This window comes from Salmo salar, chromosome 11, assembly GCF_965601325.2.
Source record: "Salmo salar chromosome 11, fSalSal1, whole genome shotgun sequence".
Taxonomy (NCBI): domain Eukaryota; kingdom Metazoa; phylum Chordata; class Actinopteri; order Salmoniformes; family Salmonidae; genus Salmo; species Salmo salar.
The window spans coordinates 78615077-78629948 of NC_138301.1; the positions used below are offsets into that span (position 1 = coordinate 78615077).

The 14872-nt window shown below is 42.2% G+C and overlaps 1 protein-coding gene across 2 annotated transcripts; it reads left to right on the plus strand.

The window, feature by feature from the left end:
* The first annotated feature begins 316 nt into the window (after window positions 1–316).
* On the plus strand, window positions 317–13765 carry LOC106562999 (3',5'-cyclic-AMP phosphodiesterase 4D-like). 2 transcript variants are annotated; one of them, XM_082957603.1, is made up of 11 exons: window positions 317–361; window positions 829–922; window positions 2139–2320; window positions 4832–4930; window positions 5142–5306; window positions 5713–5800; window positions 7204–7358; window positions 7551–7673; window positions 11238–11420; window positions 11653–12010; window positions 13435–13765. In XM_082957603.1, the coding sequence occupies exons 1-11, from the start codon at window positions 317–319 to the stop codon at window positions 13530–13532; spliced, it is 1590 nt and encodes a 529-aa protein (XP_082813729.1). In that variant the 3' UTR covers window positions 13533–13765. The 2 variants fall into 2 exon arrangements, with proteins under 2 accessions (XP_082813729.1, XP_082813728.1); XM_082957602.1 differs by lacking the exon at window positions 13435–13765 and having other exon boundaries at window positions 11653–13196.
* The last annotated feature ends 1107 nt before the right edge of the window (window positions 13766–14872 follow it).

A 14872-nucleotide genomic window follows, 5' to 3' on the forward strand; every position in this document is an offset into this window, starting at 1 on the left:
TCCCATTCTATCCGGTTATTCAGCATTGGATTTTTTGGGGGGAGGATAATACTTTATCATTGATGTTATAGCCATAAATAGATTAGTGATGTTTTGTGTGTATTCGCCTACCTTACGCCTTCTGTATTCAATCTTGTTACTATGCCCTAGGTTTATTTGCCTCAAAAGAATTTGTAGATCTGCCATCAAGGCCACGGAGACACTACTTTATGGATTATGTCATGATTGATTGATTGTATGACGATGTTTTGAGGGACACCTTTGTGTACATGTTTTGGCTCTATCTATTTTAGATTTTACTGCATCGATGTACCCCATGACACAAAACTTCTTACGTTCTGTGTCATGGGGGTACATAAAGGTACAGTATGTTGACCTTGATGCTGATTTAAAATTCAAGCAATTTCAGGGCTAAGTTCATTAGGCACCAAATGGAAAAATACAGACTAAAACAGGGACAGACTACCTATTCCGATAAGAAACACTCATTTTTGTTTTCCGGAGCAAAATATTTTCAACAGATCCCAGATAGCTAAGCTTATGTTAAAGCTTGTAGGTTTGAGTTTCTGCCTTTGGATAATGTCTATCATTCACAGTGTCATTCCAAAAACTTGAGATAAGGGTTTACTTTACTGGTTTGTTAAGTGTTTTCATCAGTGCAGTCATTTTCATTGAGGTAAAAATGTAAAATAATGTGATGCTCTATGATGTATGTACGCTAAGTATGCTATTATTTACCCTTTATATTCTACACAGTGTCATATATGCACAGGAGTAATCCCCCCCTCTCTATCTCATTTTCTTTCTCTTCCCTCTCTCTGTGTCCAGTTCAAGAGGATGTTGAACAGGGAGCTGTCTAACCTGTCTCAGATGAGTCGCTCGGGGAACCAGGTCTCTGAGTTTATCTCCAGAACCTTCTTAGGTAAGACTGACTGACCTTGCTGTTCTGTTGTCAGTACTTATAACAACAAGTACAAGTCCCCAAAAGTCAAGTAAAGAGTCTCAATCACTCAGTCCACAAAAATGTCACCTGAAACTGAAACTCCCCATAGCCAAAAAGCCTCCAAATAATTTGGGTATTGGGCAATTCCACTGTAACAGAATTACACTGAGACTCTAATTTTTCACTTTAAAATGTATGTTAAACAAAACACATTGCTTTTAAAGTTTAACAAACCATACAACTCTATGCACAATGACTACTTTCATCAATTTACACAGTAAAAAAATAAACAATTACTAGAAAAACTATGCAGATGCAAAGTTTAGTAACAGAATTATGGTAAAATGTCCCTCAGTTTTAATCTGTTACCTAACTTTGTATCTGCACAGTTCTTCCTGTAAATGTGTTTTTGTTAAAAAAAAAAAATCTGTGAAATTGTTAAGTAGTCCGTAGAGTTCTATGGTTTGTTAAACTTTGAAATCAATGTTTTTGTTTGGTATACTTTTTGGTATACCATTGTCAGTGTAATTCCGTTACGGAATTGCCCTATAACAATTCATATCGTTTGATAAAATGTAACCATGTGTCACATCCTGACCAGTAAAAAGGTCATTTGTAATTGTAGTATGGTCAGGGCGTGGCAGGGGGTGTTTGTTTTGTGTGTTTTGGGGTTTTTTGGTTCTAGGGGATTTTGGTTCTAGTTTACTATTTCTATGTTTCTTTTTCTATGTGTGGCCAGGTATGGCTTCCAATCAGAGGGAGGTGTCTTTCGTTGTCTCTGATTGGAAGCCATACTTAGGCAGCCTGTTTTTCCTGTGTTTTTGTGGGTGGTTATTTTCTGTATAGCCTGGGTGCCTTATGGAACTGTTTCGTCATCTGTTTATTTTGTTTTGCGTGTTCTTTCAAATAAAGAGGAAAGGTGAGCACTATACCCGCTGCATTTTGGTCACCGTTCATCGACACTTGTGACACCATGTTTGTTAAGTCAATGAGGACCAATCCTAACTTGAGATCAGGGTGCGTAAATCAAGTCCCCAACTGACCTCAATGCATGATTATTGGAGAGTGCGATCTCAAGTTAGGCTTCAGCAGACAAGCATAAAATATGCAACAACAAAAAATAACTTTGTGTATTGTCTAACAGTCCCTCCCTCTCGTCATATATCTATCCCCTCCTTCCTTCACTCTTCCCCAGACAAGCAGCATGGTGCGGAGAGGCCATGCCCCCAGATGCAGAAGGTGAAGATGGACAAGAAGAATGCCAAGCCCATGTGTCAGATGAGTGGTGTGAAGAGGCTGCAGCACAGCACTAGCCTCTCCAACTCTAATATACCCCGTTTTGGGGTCAAGACCGGGACAGATGACAAACTGGCAACGGTGAAAGAGCATTTTGACATTATATTGACATTTTAGTCATTTAGCAGACGCTCTTAGCTTCTCTTAACCAGAGCGACTTATAATCAGGGTGTTCAACTAAGGTAGATAAAACAATCAGATATAGGAGTAGTCTTTTGGTTGCGCTTTTGTTTTACAGACTAAAGTCAACTATTTATCTGTTATAAATCTGTTATAAATTCCTCCTTGAGGAAAGAACTTAAAGATGCAGTCTGGGATCTTAACCACTTACAAAATCCTAACATATTGTACAAATTGGAATTTGTAACATATCATACACATTTTATGTTGTTGTTACAATTTGTAACATCTTGTGTGGCTCAGTTGGTAGAGAATGGTGCTGGCAACACCAGGGTTGTGGGTTCAATTCCCACGGGGGACTAGTATGGAAATGTTTGCACTCACTACTGTAAGTTGCTCTTGATAAGAGTGCCTGCTAAATTACCTAAATGTCAAATGATTGATGTAGTACACAATTGTGCATCACTTTAACCTCTAGCTACATAATGTCTTTTTGAGTTTTGGCTGGGCCTTTATCTGGACTTTTGAACTTTTCCCAAGGTGAAGTGTAGCCTGACCTGGGCCTCTTCATTGTTCTATCGTTCTATTTTTATTCTATTAATTTTCCCACTGTTCCGTTATAGTACTTTACGGCACCATCGTAGCTAGCTAGAGATTACCACCAGAGCTAACCCATGTTCTAGTGCTTATTAAACTTCTAGCACTGATCACCACTTCAGATTTAGGCCAAAATCGATCAAGTTGCTGGTGATAGGATGCCTAAAAGGGTCACCTCTGTAATTTCCCATATAGTCATATGGACTAAATTGATTCTATTGAGATCCAGGTAATAGGATGGCTTAAAGGGTCACCTATATAATGTTACGCCACAGTGGATTTCTGATCGGCATACAGGGCATGTGGTAATACGGGAGATGGGCTGGATTCAACCAAACATGCTATGTGGTGTGAATACCCAATCCAGAAAAGTAACGAAGTAGCTGTGAAGATACACCCTATATTACTAAGATGATACTGGCTTTGTGTTATTTGTCTCTTAATTGTCTGTTGTTAGACTGTGATACAGACATTGTCTCGAAACATCTTTACTTAGAATGTGATTTTGTACAGCGCAGTACGGATAAATCTACAATGTTGTTTTGGTTGAATTTCAGACTATAGTTATGCATTTTTGTCATGGAAAATGTGTAATTGTGTATTAATGTATATAATTTCTCCTTATAATACACTACATGGCAAAAGTATGTGGACACCCCTTCAAATTAGTGGATTCGGCTATTTCAGTCAGACCCATTGCTGACAGGTGTATAAAATCGAGCACACAGCCATACAATCTCCGTAGACAAACACTGGCAGTAGAACGGCCCATACTGAAGCGCTCAGTGACTTTCAACGTGGCACCGTCATAGGATGCCACCTTTCCAACAAGTCACTTCATCAAATTCCTGCCCTGCTAGAGCTGTACCGGTCAACTGTAAGTGCTGTTATTGTGAAGTGGAGACGTCTACGAGCAACAACTGTTCAGCCGCAAAGTGGTAGGTCACACAAGCTTACAGAACGGGATCGCCGAGTGCTGAAGGGCGTAGCGTGTAAAAATCATCTGTCCTCAGTTGCAACACTCACTACCGAGTTCCAAACTGCCTCTGGAAGCAACATCAGTACAATAACTGTTCGTAGGGAGCTTCCTGAAATGGGTTTCCATGGCTGAGCAGCCGCACACAAGCCTAAGATCACCATGCGCAATGCCAAGCGTCGGCTGGAGTGGTGTAAAGCTCGCCTCCATTGGACTCTGGAACAGTGGAAACGCTTCACCATCTGAATTACGCTTCACCGTCTGGCAGTCCGATGGATGAATCTAGGTTTGGCGGATGCCAGGAGAACCTTACCTGCCCCAATGCATAGTGCCAACTGTAAAGTTTGGAGGAGGAGGAATAATGGTCTGGGGATGTTGTTCATGTTTCGGGCTAGGCCCCTTAGTTCAAGTGAAGGGAAATATTAACACTACAGCATACAATGACATTCTAGACAATTCTGTGCTTCCAACTTTGTGGCAACAGTTTGGGGAAGGCCCTTTCCTGTTTCAGCATGACAATGCCCCCGTGCACAAAGCAAGGTCCATACAGAAATGGTTTGTCAAGATCGGTGTGGAAGAACTTGATTGGCCTGCACAGAGCCCTAACCTCACAACACCATCGAACACCTTTGGGATGAATTGGAACGCTGACTGCGAGTCTAATGCTATTGTGGCTGAATGGAAGCAAGTCCCCGCAGCAATGTTCCAACATCTAGTGGAAAGCCTTCCCGGAAGAGTGGAGACTGTTATAGCAGCAAAAGGGGGGACCAACTCCATATCAAAGCCCATAATTTTGGAATGAGATGTTCGACGAGCAGGTATCCAATTACTTTTGGCCATGTAGTGTATGTTTGGAGGAAAGTGGTGTGTCTAAAATGGGCCATGATGTCTGATTTCAGGAGCTTGAGGACATCAATAAATGGGGCCTTAATCTTTTCAAAGTCACCGAGCTTTCGGGGAACCGGCCTTTAACAGTAATCATGTACACAATTCTTCAGGTAAGAACGTTTATACGAATTTACTGTGTGGTGTGTGTGTGTGTGTGTGTGTGTGTGTGTGTGTGTGTGTGTGTGTGTGTGTGTGTGTGTGTGTGTGTGTGTGTGTGTGTGTGTGTGTGCAAATGTATGTGTGAATAGCAGTCAGTTGACCCATAATTCTGGCATTATTCTTGATCCTTTTTGACCGTGTCTCATGTTCTCTCATTTTCAGGAAAGACATTTATTTAAAACATTCAAAATACCATTAGACACCTTTATAACCTACCTGATGACTCTAGAAGACTATTACCATGGTGATGTAGCCTATCACAATAACATCCATGCTGCTGATGTCACCCAATCCACTCACGTGCTTCTGTCCACGCCTGCTCTAGAGGTAGGGGAATGTACCATCTCTGTTGCTTTATGGGGGGAAACTTTGTTGGGAGGATTTGATACTGTCAATATGGCCACCTCTTAACGTTTTGGCTTATGTTTTGTTAATAATATTGTGTTTTTAACACAGCAATTATATCTGTTTTTATATTTGTCTTGTTTAAATGTAACCTGAGTTGTGTTCATTAGGGCAGGCAACAGAAGATGTTTTAAAACATTTTGCAATGGATAACAAAGATGATAGTTTCTTATTAGACATGTCCAGGTAGTCCCACTCTGTTCCAATCTGTTTTCTTCCCTTTTCAATGACCCTGGTTTTGATGGATTGAACAGTGAGGTTCATACAGTGAGATTGTGTTCATTGTTTTGTTGTGCTCATATAGTTGTTCCACCTCTTGTCTTCGCAGGCTGTGTTCACAGACCTGGAAATCCTAGCTGCCATCTTTGCCAGTGCTATTCATGACGTAGACCACCTGGTCTTTCCCATGATTTGCAGTTATGAGCTTTTCGACCTCACATGACATGCCGTTTTTGCCTCTTATCACAGTGCTAATGTAGATGGTTGTTTTAAGATTAGCTTTTCTCTTCAAATCAATTTTTATTTTTCACATACACATATTTAGTAGATGTTATTGCGGGTGTAACAAAATGCTTGTGTTTGAGTGATTCTTTTACACACATAGTGTGTAAAATTGGATCCATCGCACTTCGGGGAATCCCCTTCATTAGACATGCAGAGAGGAGGCGATGACTCTATATGAGTTAATTGTGGAGGATACAAAGAGACATTCCCAGAGTGCGTGCGTGCGTGCGTGGGTGCGTGCGTGCGTGCGTGAGTGGATGTGTGTGTGTCGGGTCTGTCTGGTGGGTCGGGTAGACACTCCCTGACTGGGTTAGCAGCCCAAGAGGAATGGTACTCACGGTCAAAAATACATTTTATAAAGAAGGTACAGAATGCACTGTGCATAATCTGAGAAACGTGACATACAAAAGAATACATAAATACATACAATTATCTCCCAATGGGCAAAACATGTAGCCTGGTCCCAGATCTGTTTGTGCTGTATAATCATCTCCTATGGACATTGACATGAACAACTTTAGCGTGACAATGACCGTATAGTTGGCAAGACAGCAAAAACAGATCTGGGACCAGGCTAGAAAATATTGCCTTGCAAGACAACGATGAACTCAGTTCAAGCTAAATGGTATTGTGGATAGAATGAAGGGTACATTGATTCATACTGAAAATGGATTCATTGTCTTAGTATAAGTTTATACAATGTTGGGATTGGACTGTCTGTTCTCTAGGCTGATTGACTGGGAGCTGATTTTGATCCTCACCAGTTACGCAATCCTGATATGACATAACATGTGTTAGCCTAGCCACCATGGCAACAAATTAATTGGACCCATCCTTTGGAATCCGTGTGCGTGCGTGCATCCATGTGTGCTTGCGTGAACGCGCATGTGTGTGTATGTGCCTTTGTGTGTGATTGTGTGTGTGACTGTACGCCTGCGTATGTGCAATAGATAGAGAGATATATTTGACTTGTCTCTGTCAAATGAGGTAGGGATTACTCAGAGTAGTAGGCATTGTGTGTTGTGTCTGCGTGTGCGTGCTTGTGCGTGCGTGCTTGTGCGTGTGTGTAGTAAAAGTGTCCCAATATGTTTCTTTGGCTACTTGATTTACTTTATTCAATATGCAACGTGCATGCGTGTGGCAAAGAGAGCGAGTGAGATATCAAATCTACAGACACACACACTCGCAAAAATTGATGTGCTTCTCTAGAAATACAGTACCTAATGAATATTACCCTGAAGTACTCTAATATTCAAAATGATGTGATAAAAACAGCTTTCTAACCATGTGCTTTATCTGTGTGTTTTCCCTCCAGACTCAGAGCTGGCCCTCATGTACAATGACTCGTCAGTCCTGGAGAACCACCACCTGGCCGTGGGCTTCAAGCTGCTGCAGGAAGAGAACTGTGACATCTTCCAGAACCTGACCAAAAAACAACGTCAGTCGCTCAGGAAAATGGTCATAGACATAGTGAGTGGAATGTATGGGTGGTTGGGTGGATGAACCTAGCTAGTAAAGGGATGAATGAATTAATGAGTGAGTGATACAGATATGAATATTGCAAAATATTTGTCAAATGAAAGTGTGTGACTGCTTGAGTGAGTGAGTTCCAGTTTAGCACCCAATTTAACTAATCCAACATGTTGTTGTTTGTCCCTGTAGGTACTAGCTACTGACATGTCCAAGCACATGAATCTTCTGGCGGACCTGAAGACCATGGTGGAGACCAAGAAAGTCACCAGCTCTGGAGTTCTACTACTAGATAACTACAAGGACAGGATACAGGTTGGCTGCTACTTCACATATCGTCACCCTGCAGGCAAAACTGGTCGCAATTACGTCTTTTGTAATGTCATGGTCAGGTTGTATATTGACTGTAAAATGCTAGGGCTGTCAAACAATTAAAATCATTAATCCCAATTAATCGCATAAAATTCTGTAGTTAATCGTACATTTTTTTATTTGCTCAAATTTACTCAATAAATATTTTTCCACTTAAAAAAAGGCATTATAGGTATTTAGGGACATTCTGTATCAGAATGTTTTTAATGGCATATTCACCATAAACAATGTAACAATTACAAAAGTCCTGGAACTTACTAATGCTCCTAGTATGCCTACTCCCTCATACATTTTCTTGAAGTTCACACACACACACGCACGCACGCACGCACGCACGCACACACGCACGCACACACACACACACACACACACACACACACACACACACACACACACACACACACACACACACACACACACACACACACACACACACACACACACACACACACACACACTAAGCTTCAGCCATTCCAAATTATTGTTCTCCCAATTACTGATTGGAGGGTTGGCTATAAGAAAAAATAACTGTCTCTATGGATTCAAATAACAAAGAGCATAAACCTGTCCAGCAATGTCATGAATTCCACAGAACATAAACCTGTGACCATACAGTTCAGTCGTCCTCCTATTTCTTTTTACTGAGCCAGTTGCAAAGACAAACACGCCTGTTGACATTTTTCGATGATAAAGCTGCTCTCTTCTTCTGTACCATATGTCCAGAGATTGAAAACAACCTCTCACAAGGTACTGATGTGGCAGGCGTTGCCAGGTACCTTCGTGCAATGCAGGCCGGTCTTGTGTGGGCCCCTGCATGCTGTGACCACCAGTGTAGTGGACAGTCCTCCACTCAGAAGAACTCAACAAGAGGGCAGCTTTCTTCTTTGGTGGCTCTGACTCTGTTGCTTTAACAGGTTGCTGTGCATGCCTCTCTTCCTAGGAAGGGTTATCATCTGAGCTCTCCATCACCTGAACGAGATGGTTCAAAGTAGGCAACACCACCAAGCAGGAAATTACAAATTTGAGGAGACAGAAAGTGACATATGGACAGACAGTGTCATTGAATACCGCCTTGCACTCTCTTGCCTGCATCTATCTGATATAGGGTGTAATCATTAGTCCAACAGTTGCAAACGAGTGTTTCTATTGGACAAATTCAGATATGTTTTTCCCCGTTTGCTTCCGTTTTTTCAGATTTAAAAAAAATAAAAAATAATTCAACAGAATTTTTTTCAATACCCCTGATCACATGTAAACACAGTTCACTTTCATAGTAGCCACATTGTATTCCTTCAATGCACTCTCCTCCTCTCACCTTGTCCCTTCAATGCACAACACATCAGCTCTGTGCCCAGGCGAAAAACAACTTTCCAAGCCAAACCGCTACACACAGCCTACATCGTTGTCACCATATCAGCTAAAGTAACGTCATAGTCAGCATAGCAACTAGAACTAACGTGTTTGTAAACCAGCTACAATCATGCAGTAATGTTAATGTACAGTCAGTAAGCAGTTACACGGGGGGCCCCGGTGGCAACAAATTTGTAATACCAAAAGCTTACCTTGACTTGGAAGAGTTCCAGTGTTGTGTTGGATAGTCATAGCCAGCTAGCTAACATAGCATCCCTCTGTTTGAGCAGGGTGTTTCAGTAGGCTAAACTAGCTAGCTGCATTTGCTAGATAAATAAGTGAAAGTGAAATGACAAAATCTTTCTCTCTTGCTTCTTCATTTTGGAAGAAATTAATTTGTTCAAGACTGTTCAACTATTGTTTTTCTCTCTCTTTGAGTCAACTACTCGTCACATTTTATACACTGCAGTGCTAGCTAGCTCTGGCTAATGCTTTCAGTACTAGATTAATTATTTGATCCTTTGATTGGGTGAACATGTCAGTTCATGCTGCAAGAGCTCTTACTATGTAAGTCTATGGGAAGGAGTGAGAACGATGAACCTCCTAGGTTTTGTATTGAATAACTTTTTTTATGTTTTACAATTTACATTTTTATGAACTTCACAGAGAAGGATGGTCCACCCCTTCCTCCTCTGAAGAGCCTCCACTGACACACACAATCATATTATAATATTAATAGTGTGAGAAAGAAGATAACCTGCAAGGCTCCAGTAGTGCCTCCAGGTTCTGCAGTTTCTCCAGTTCAGCTGTGGTTGGCATGGTGATGTTTGTTTTCTGTTGGGCCAGAGCATCTCTCAGTGGATGTTGGTTTCTGTGGACACGCTTTACCATTTCCAGAGTGGAATTCCATCTTGTTGTGACATCATGTGCGAGTGACCCATTTGCAACTTGCTGTTGTCCTAGCTCTGCAGCGTTTGGTGGGCTGTGTTGGAAATGCACAAATTGTTTTCTGCATTTGGCTAGGGCATTGTCGAACCCAATGCACAGACATTGTGATGGACCTTTGGGGACTGTGCGCGGTGCAGGACAGGTGTTCAATAGGCAGATGTCTCGCAGCTGCAATTATGTTCTGTGCACTGTCTGTGCAAAGTGTGGTAACTTTGTTTTCAATGTTCCACTGCTTTGCTAGATCCATGAAATGCTCGGTGCACGTTTCAGCATAGTACCTCTCTTCTGTCTTCATTACGGCCAGAGCATGTGAATTCATCAATGTGGTGTGCAGTAACCCCAAGCTAGTTGTGGTTACTCACCAAAGTCCAGTTCTCTCCCATGAGAGCAACAGCTGTTGCATGTTTCAACTCCTCCGCTTTCGTAGTCCACTCGCTTTCATACAGCTCGTGTGTTCTTGTAACGATGGTGGCTCTCGAGGGTAACTCATACGTTGAGTCGTTTGATGTGATCTGAATGATGTCCCTCAAGCCTTTGTCCTCCACAATGTGGACTGGCCTGCAAACTGTAGCTATCCACTTGGCTATAGCTTGTGTTAGCTTGCTGCTTGTCGACTTGTCCATAGGCCTCTCACGCGGTCACACACTTCTAGCTTAGCCTGCCAAAGATGTCCTCCATTGTTACTAGTAACATTACTTGTATTGCTGGTGTGCGTCAACGGTGTGTATCGCTTCTAAATGATAATGAAGACCTGATGTACTTCGGCGATAAACAAATTCAGCCTTGTAGTAGATGCAAATTACTTTGGTTTTATCCAGAGAGCCATCTGGGAGGGATCTGAAATTGAATTTGCCATTTAAAAGCCCCTTACTAGCATTCTCCATCATTCAGTCATACAAGTAGCTAGCCAGTGGTTGTCAAACTAGCGCATAAGCTGCTGGGACTTGAATTTGAACTAAGGATGGTTCAGGGGGTCAAACTAAGAGCATGTGAATTTTGTGACTACATCTTTACCTGACCCACTCCCTCTCTCCCTTCCTCTTTCTTGGGGTCTGCAGAATGTTTTATGTGCAGTTGATAATGCAAGAGGCTTGCAGTTGATCTTTTAACCATTGCTTCTTTTGCTGTTTTATATATGTGAGGACTGAAATGTGATGGTTGTTAATGTGTTTGTATAAAGGGGATTTTCTATTCTAATTCTCTCTCCAGGTACTCCAGAACATAGTGCACTGTGCAGACCTCAGTAATCCCACCAAGCCCCTGCAGCTGTACCGCCAGTGGACCGACCGCATTATGGAAGAGTTCTTCAGCCAGGGGGACAGGGAGAGGGAGAGAGGCATGGAGATCAGCCCCATGTGTGACAAACACAACGCCTCTGTACAGAAGAGCCAGGTAAATAAAGTACACACATATAGTATATACACATGTGCACGAGCGCCCACACCCCCACACACACACACACACACACACACACACACACACACACACACACACACACACACACACACACACACACACACACACACACACACACACACACACACACACACACAAAGAAAGTCAATATCTGACCTGACAATTTTTTTTCAGTACAAACTCAAGCTGATACACATTTTCTCTCCAGGTGGGGTTCATCGACTACATCGTCCACCCACTGTGGGAGACGTGGGCTGACCTGGTGCACCCTGACACCCAGGACATCCTGGAGACTCTGGAGGACAACAGGGAGTGGTACCAGAGCACCATCCCCCAGAGCCCCTTGCCCGCCCCGGACAAATCTGACCACAGCAGCGGCCGCCTCCCTGGGGCCAAATTCCATTTCGAGCTCACACTGGAGGAGGACAGAGAGACGGACACGGAGAAAGACAGCAGGAGTCAACCGGAGGAGGGGGAAGAGGAGGAGAATAGTTGTGACTCGAAAACGCTCTGCATGCAAGACTCGGAATCCACAGAGATCTTGTTGGATGAAGAGGAGGAAGAAGGTGAAGGAGGACGCCGTGTACCGAGTATGGTGGAGTTAGTGGAGGGAGAGGGGAAAGGGAAAGAGAAGGGCGAGGAGGAGCAGAGAGCGGCTGATACATAGCAGCAGGCGAAACGGTGCAGGTTGCCAAACTGCGAAAGAGAGACTGTCACGTTACGACAACATCTCAAGGGATGAGGTGAATACTAGTAATTGCCATGATATCAGTAACACTGAGTCATCATGAGTTCCAAAGCGCACGTTGCCCTGCTCAAGCGCAGGCCTCTCCTCACTACACTCCGACTAGAGGCGATATGGGGGCACAGACCCTCCCCTCCCCTCAAGACTCCCTTCCTTGGAGCTCCACACTTTTGCACTCAAGAAAATGTGTCAACTTTATTGCCTCCATTTTTGTTTACGTTCTTGTTTGTTCAGCCTGTCGGGAGTGAGGTGTATGTCTGTCGATGCCCAGTGGGTTTGAGTTTAAAGGCCAAACTCCACCTCCCACCTCTTCTCTAGCTCCTCCCACTTCTAGTCAGTGCAGGAAGTGTTCTTTGATTCCCTGACTGAGCACATGGGCAACAAATAGGATGCTTGGAACAGTCCCAACTGTAGCATCATTGAACAGACAAAGACGGGGAAAAATGGACTGCAAGGTGACCCCGGTCCACTAATACGATCTGAAAAACCTATAATGGATATTATAAGGAGAGACAAAGACATATGTTGTGAGATGATTTCAAAGACACCTTTTTTCTAAAGTTCGTCTTCCTTGAAAACCTACTGGTAGAAAATGCAGCCAAAATGCTGTTTTTGACCTCCTCAGTTTTGTACATAAAACTGAGATTTTTTTGTAGATTGTACTTTTGCTAACAGAGAGACAGAAAGAGAAAAAGCAGAGGAAGATTTTCAATTGAGAATCTTCGTCATTTATTGCAACCATTTTGAGAAGAGGTATGTAGCATCATAATGGGTGTGGTCTTTCCTGCAATGTGTACTTGTACTGAGTGGATATGACTAAGGTCTTTACACTCATTCTGCTTTTTTGTTATCTTTTATAACTTCTCACCCAGGTATTTCAGATAGTGGTATCTTATATGAACGTGTGGTATTCTGCTTGAGAGCTTTGGGGTTATTCGTGTAACTTTACTGCAGGTTTAAATTTACCACCTGTAATTATTTTTCAAAACAGAAAGAAGCTGGTAACTACTGACCTTAAGAATATTATAATAATAATAATGAATAAAGTGCTTATGCCATTTTTCCATTTGAATATGATATGTCTTGTAAACATCCTGAGTATGATGCATGTAGCGATCAGTTCTATCCAATCAAACTTACTATACAAATAGAATATCCAATCTATCTATACGTTGTTAAATATGTTTTGAAATAGGTGGTACATGTTTCTCAGCTGTTAAAGGTAGAGTCAGCGATATGACGTAGATGCAGAAAGTAAAGAGCAAAGTGGGTTAATTTCCGCAACAACTAAGAGTGTTGAAGCGCTGTTTTGGTCCCGTGGCTACCACGATGTGAATGCGTGAAGCAAACTCGTGCAGATGCGCAGATAATGTGTGTGACTGTGCGAGAGCGAAGTCATGCATCTTGCTCATCGCAATATCTGTGGTGCTGCTCGTGGCAATGTCATTTCGCCGACTCTATCTTTAAGGTTTATGAATAACCCCCATTGACCTTCAGTAAGCCTCCATAAACACTACTAGTTCTCAACAGTGTGGGGACATTTAGTTCAACTAGTAATTTAAAACCTGTTAGGGCTAGGGGGCAGTATTGACACGGCTGGATAAAAAACATACCCAACTTAATCTGGTTACCACTCCTACCCAGTAACTAGAATATGCATATACTTATTACATATGGATAGAAAACACCCTAAAGTTTCTAAAACTGTTTGAATGGTGTCTGTGAGTATAACAGAACTCAAATGGCAGGTCAAAACCTGAGAGATTCCTTTACAGGAAGTGGCCTGTCTTGACCATTTCTTGAACTTCTTTTCCATCTCTATCTTTTACTAAGGATCTCTGCTCTAACGTGACACTTCCCACGTCTTCCATAGGCTCTCAGAGCCCGGGAAAAAACAGAATGTCGTCATTCCAGCCCCAGGCTGAAACACATTATCGCCTTTCTCAAGTGGCCGATCAAGGGACTCTGGGCTTATGCGCGTGACCCGATCGCCCCCGCCTTTGTGATTTTTTCCTCTGTTTGCCGAAAAGGAGATTCCCTGTCGGAATATTATCGCATTTCTACGAGAAAAATGGCGTAAAAATTGATTTTAAACAGCGGTTGACATGCTTCGAAGTACGGTAATGGAATATTTCGAATTTTATTGTCACGAATTGCGCCATGCGTGCGACACTTCTTTACCATTTCGGATAGTGTCTGGAACGCACGAACAAAACGCCGCTATTCGGATATAACGATGGATTATTTTGGACCAAACCAACATTTGTTATTGAAGTAGACGTCCTGGGAGTGCATTCTGATGAAGACAACCAAACTTTTATAATAGTAAATATGATTATGGTGAGTGCTAAACTTGCCGGGTGTCTAAATAGCGAGCCCGTGATGCCTGGGCTATGTACTTAGAATATTGCAAAATGTGCTTTCACCAAAAAGCTATTTTAAAATCGGACATATCGAGTGCATAGAGGAGGTCTGTATCTATAATTCTTAAAATAATTGTTATGCTTTTTGTGAACGTTTATCGTGAGTAATTTAGTAAAATGTTAGCGAATTCCCCGGAAGTTTGCGGGGGGTATGCTAGTTCTGAACGTCACATGCTAATGTAAAAAGCTGGTTTTTGATATAAATATGAACTTGATTGAACAAAACATGCATGTATTGTATAACATAATGTCCTAGGGTT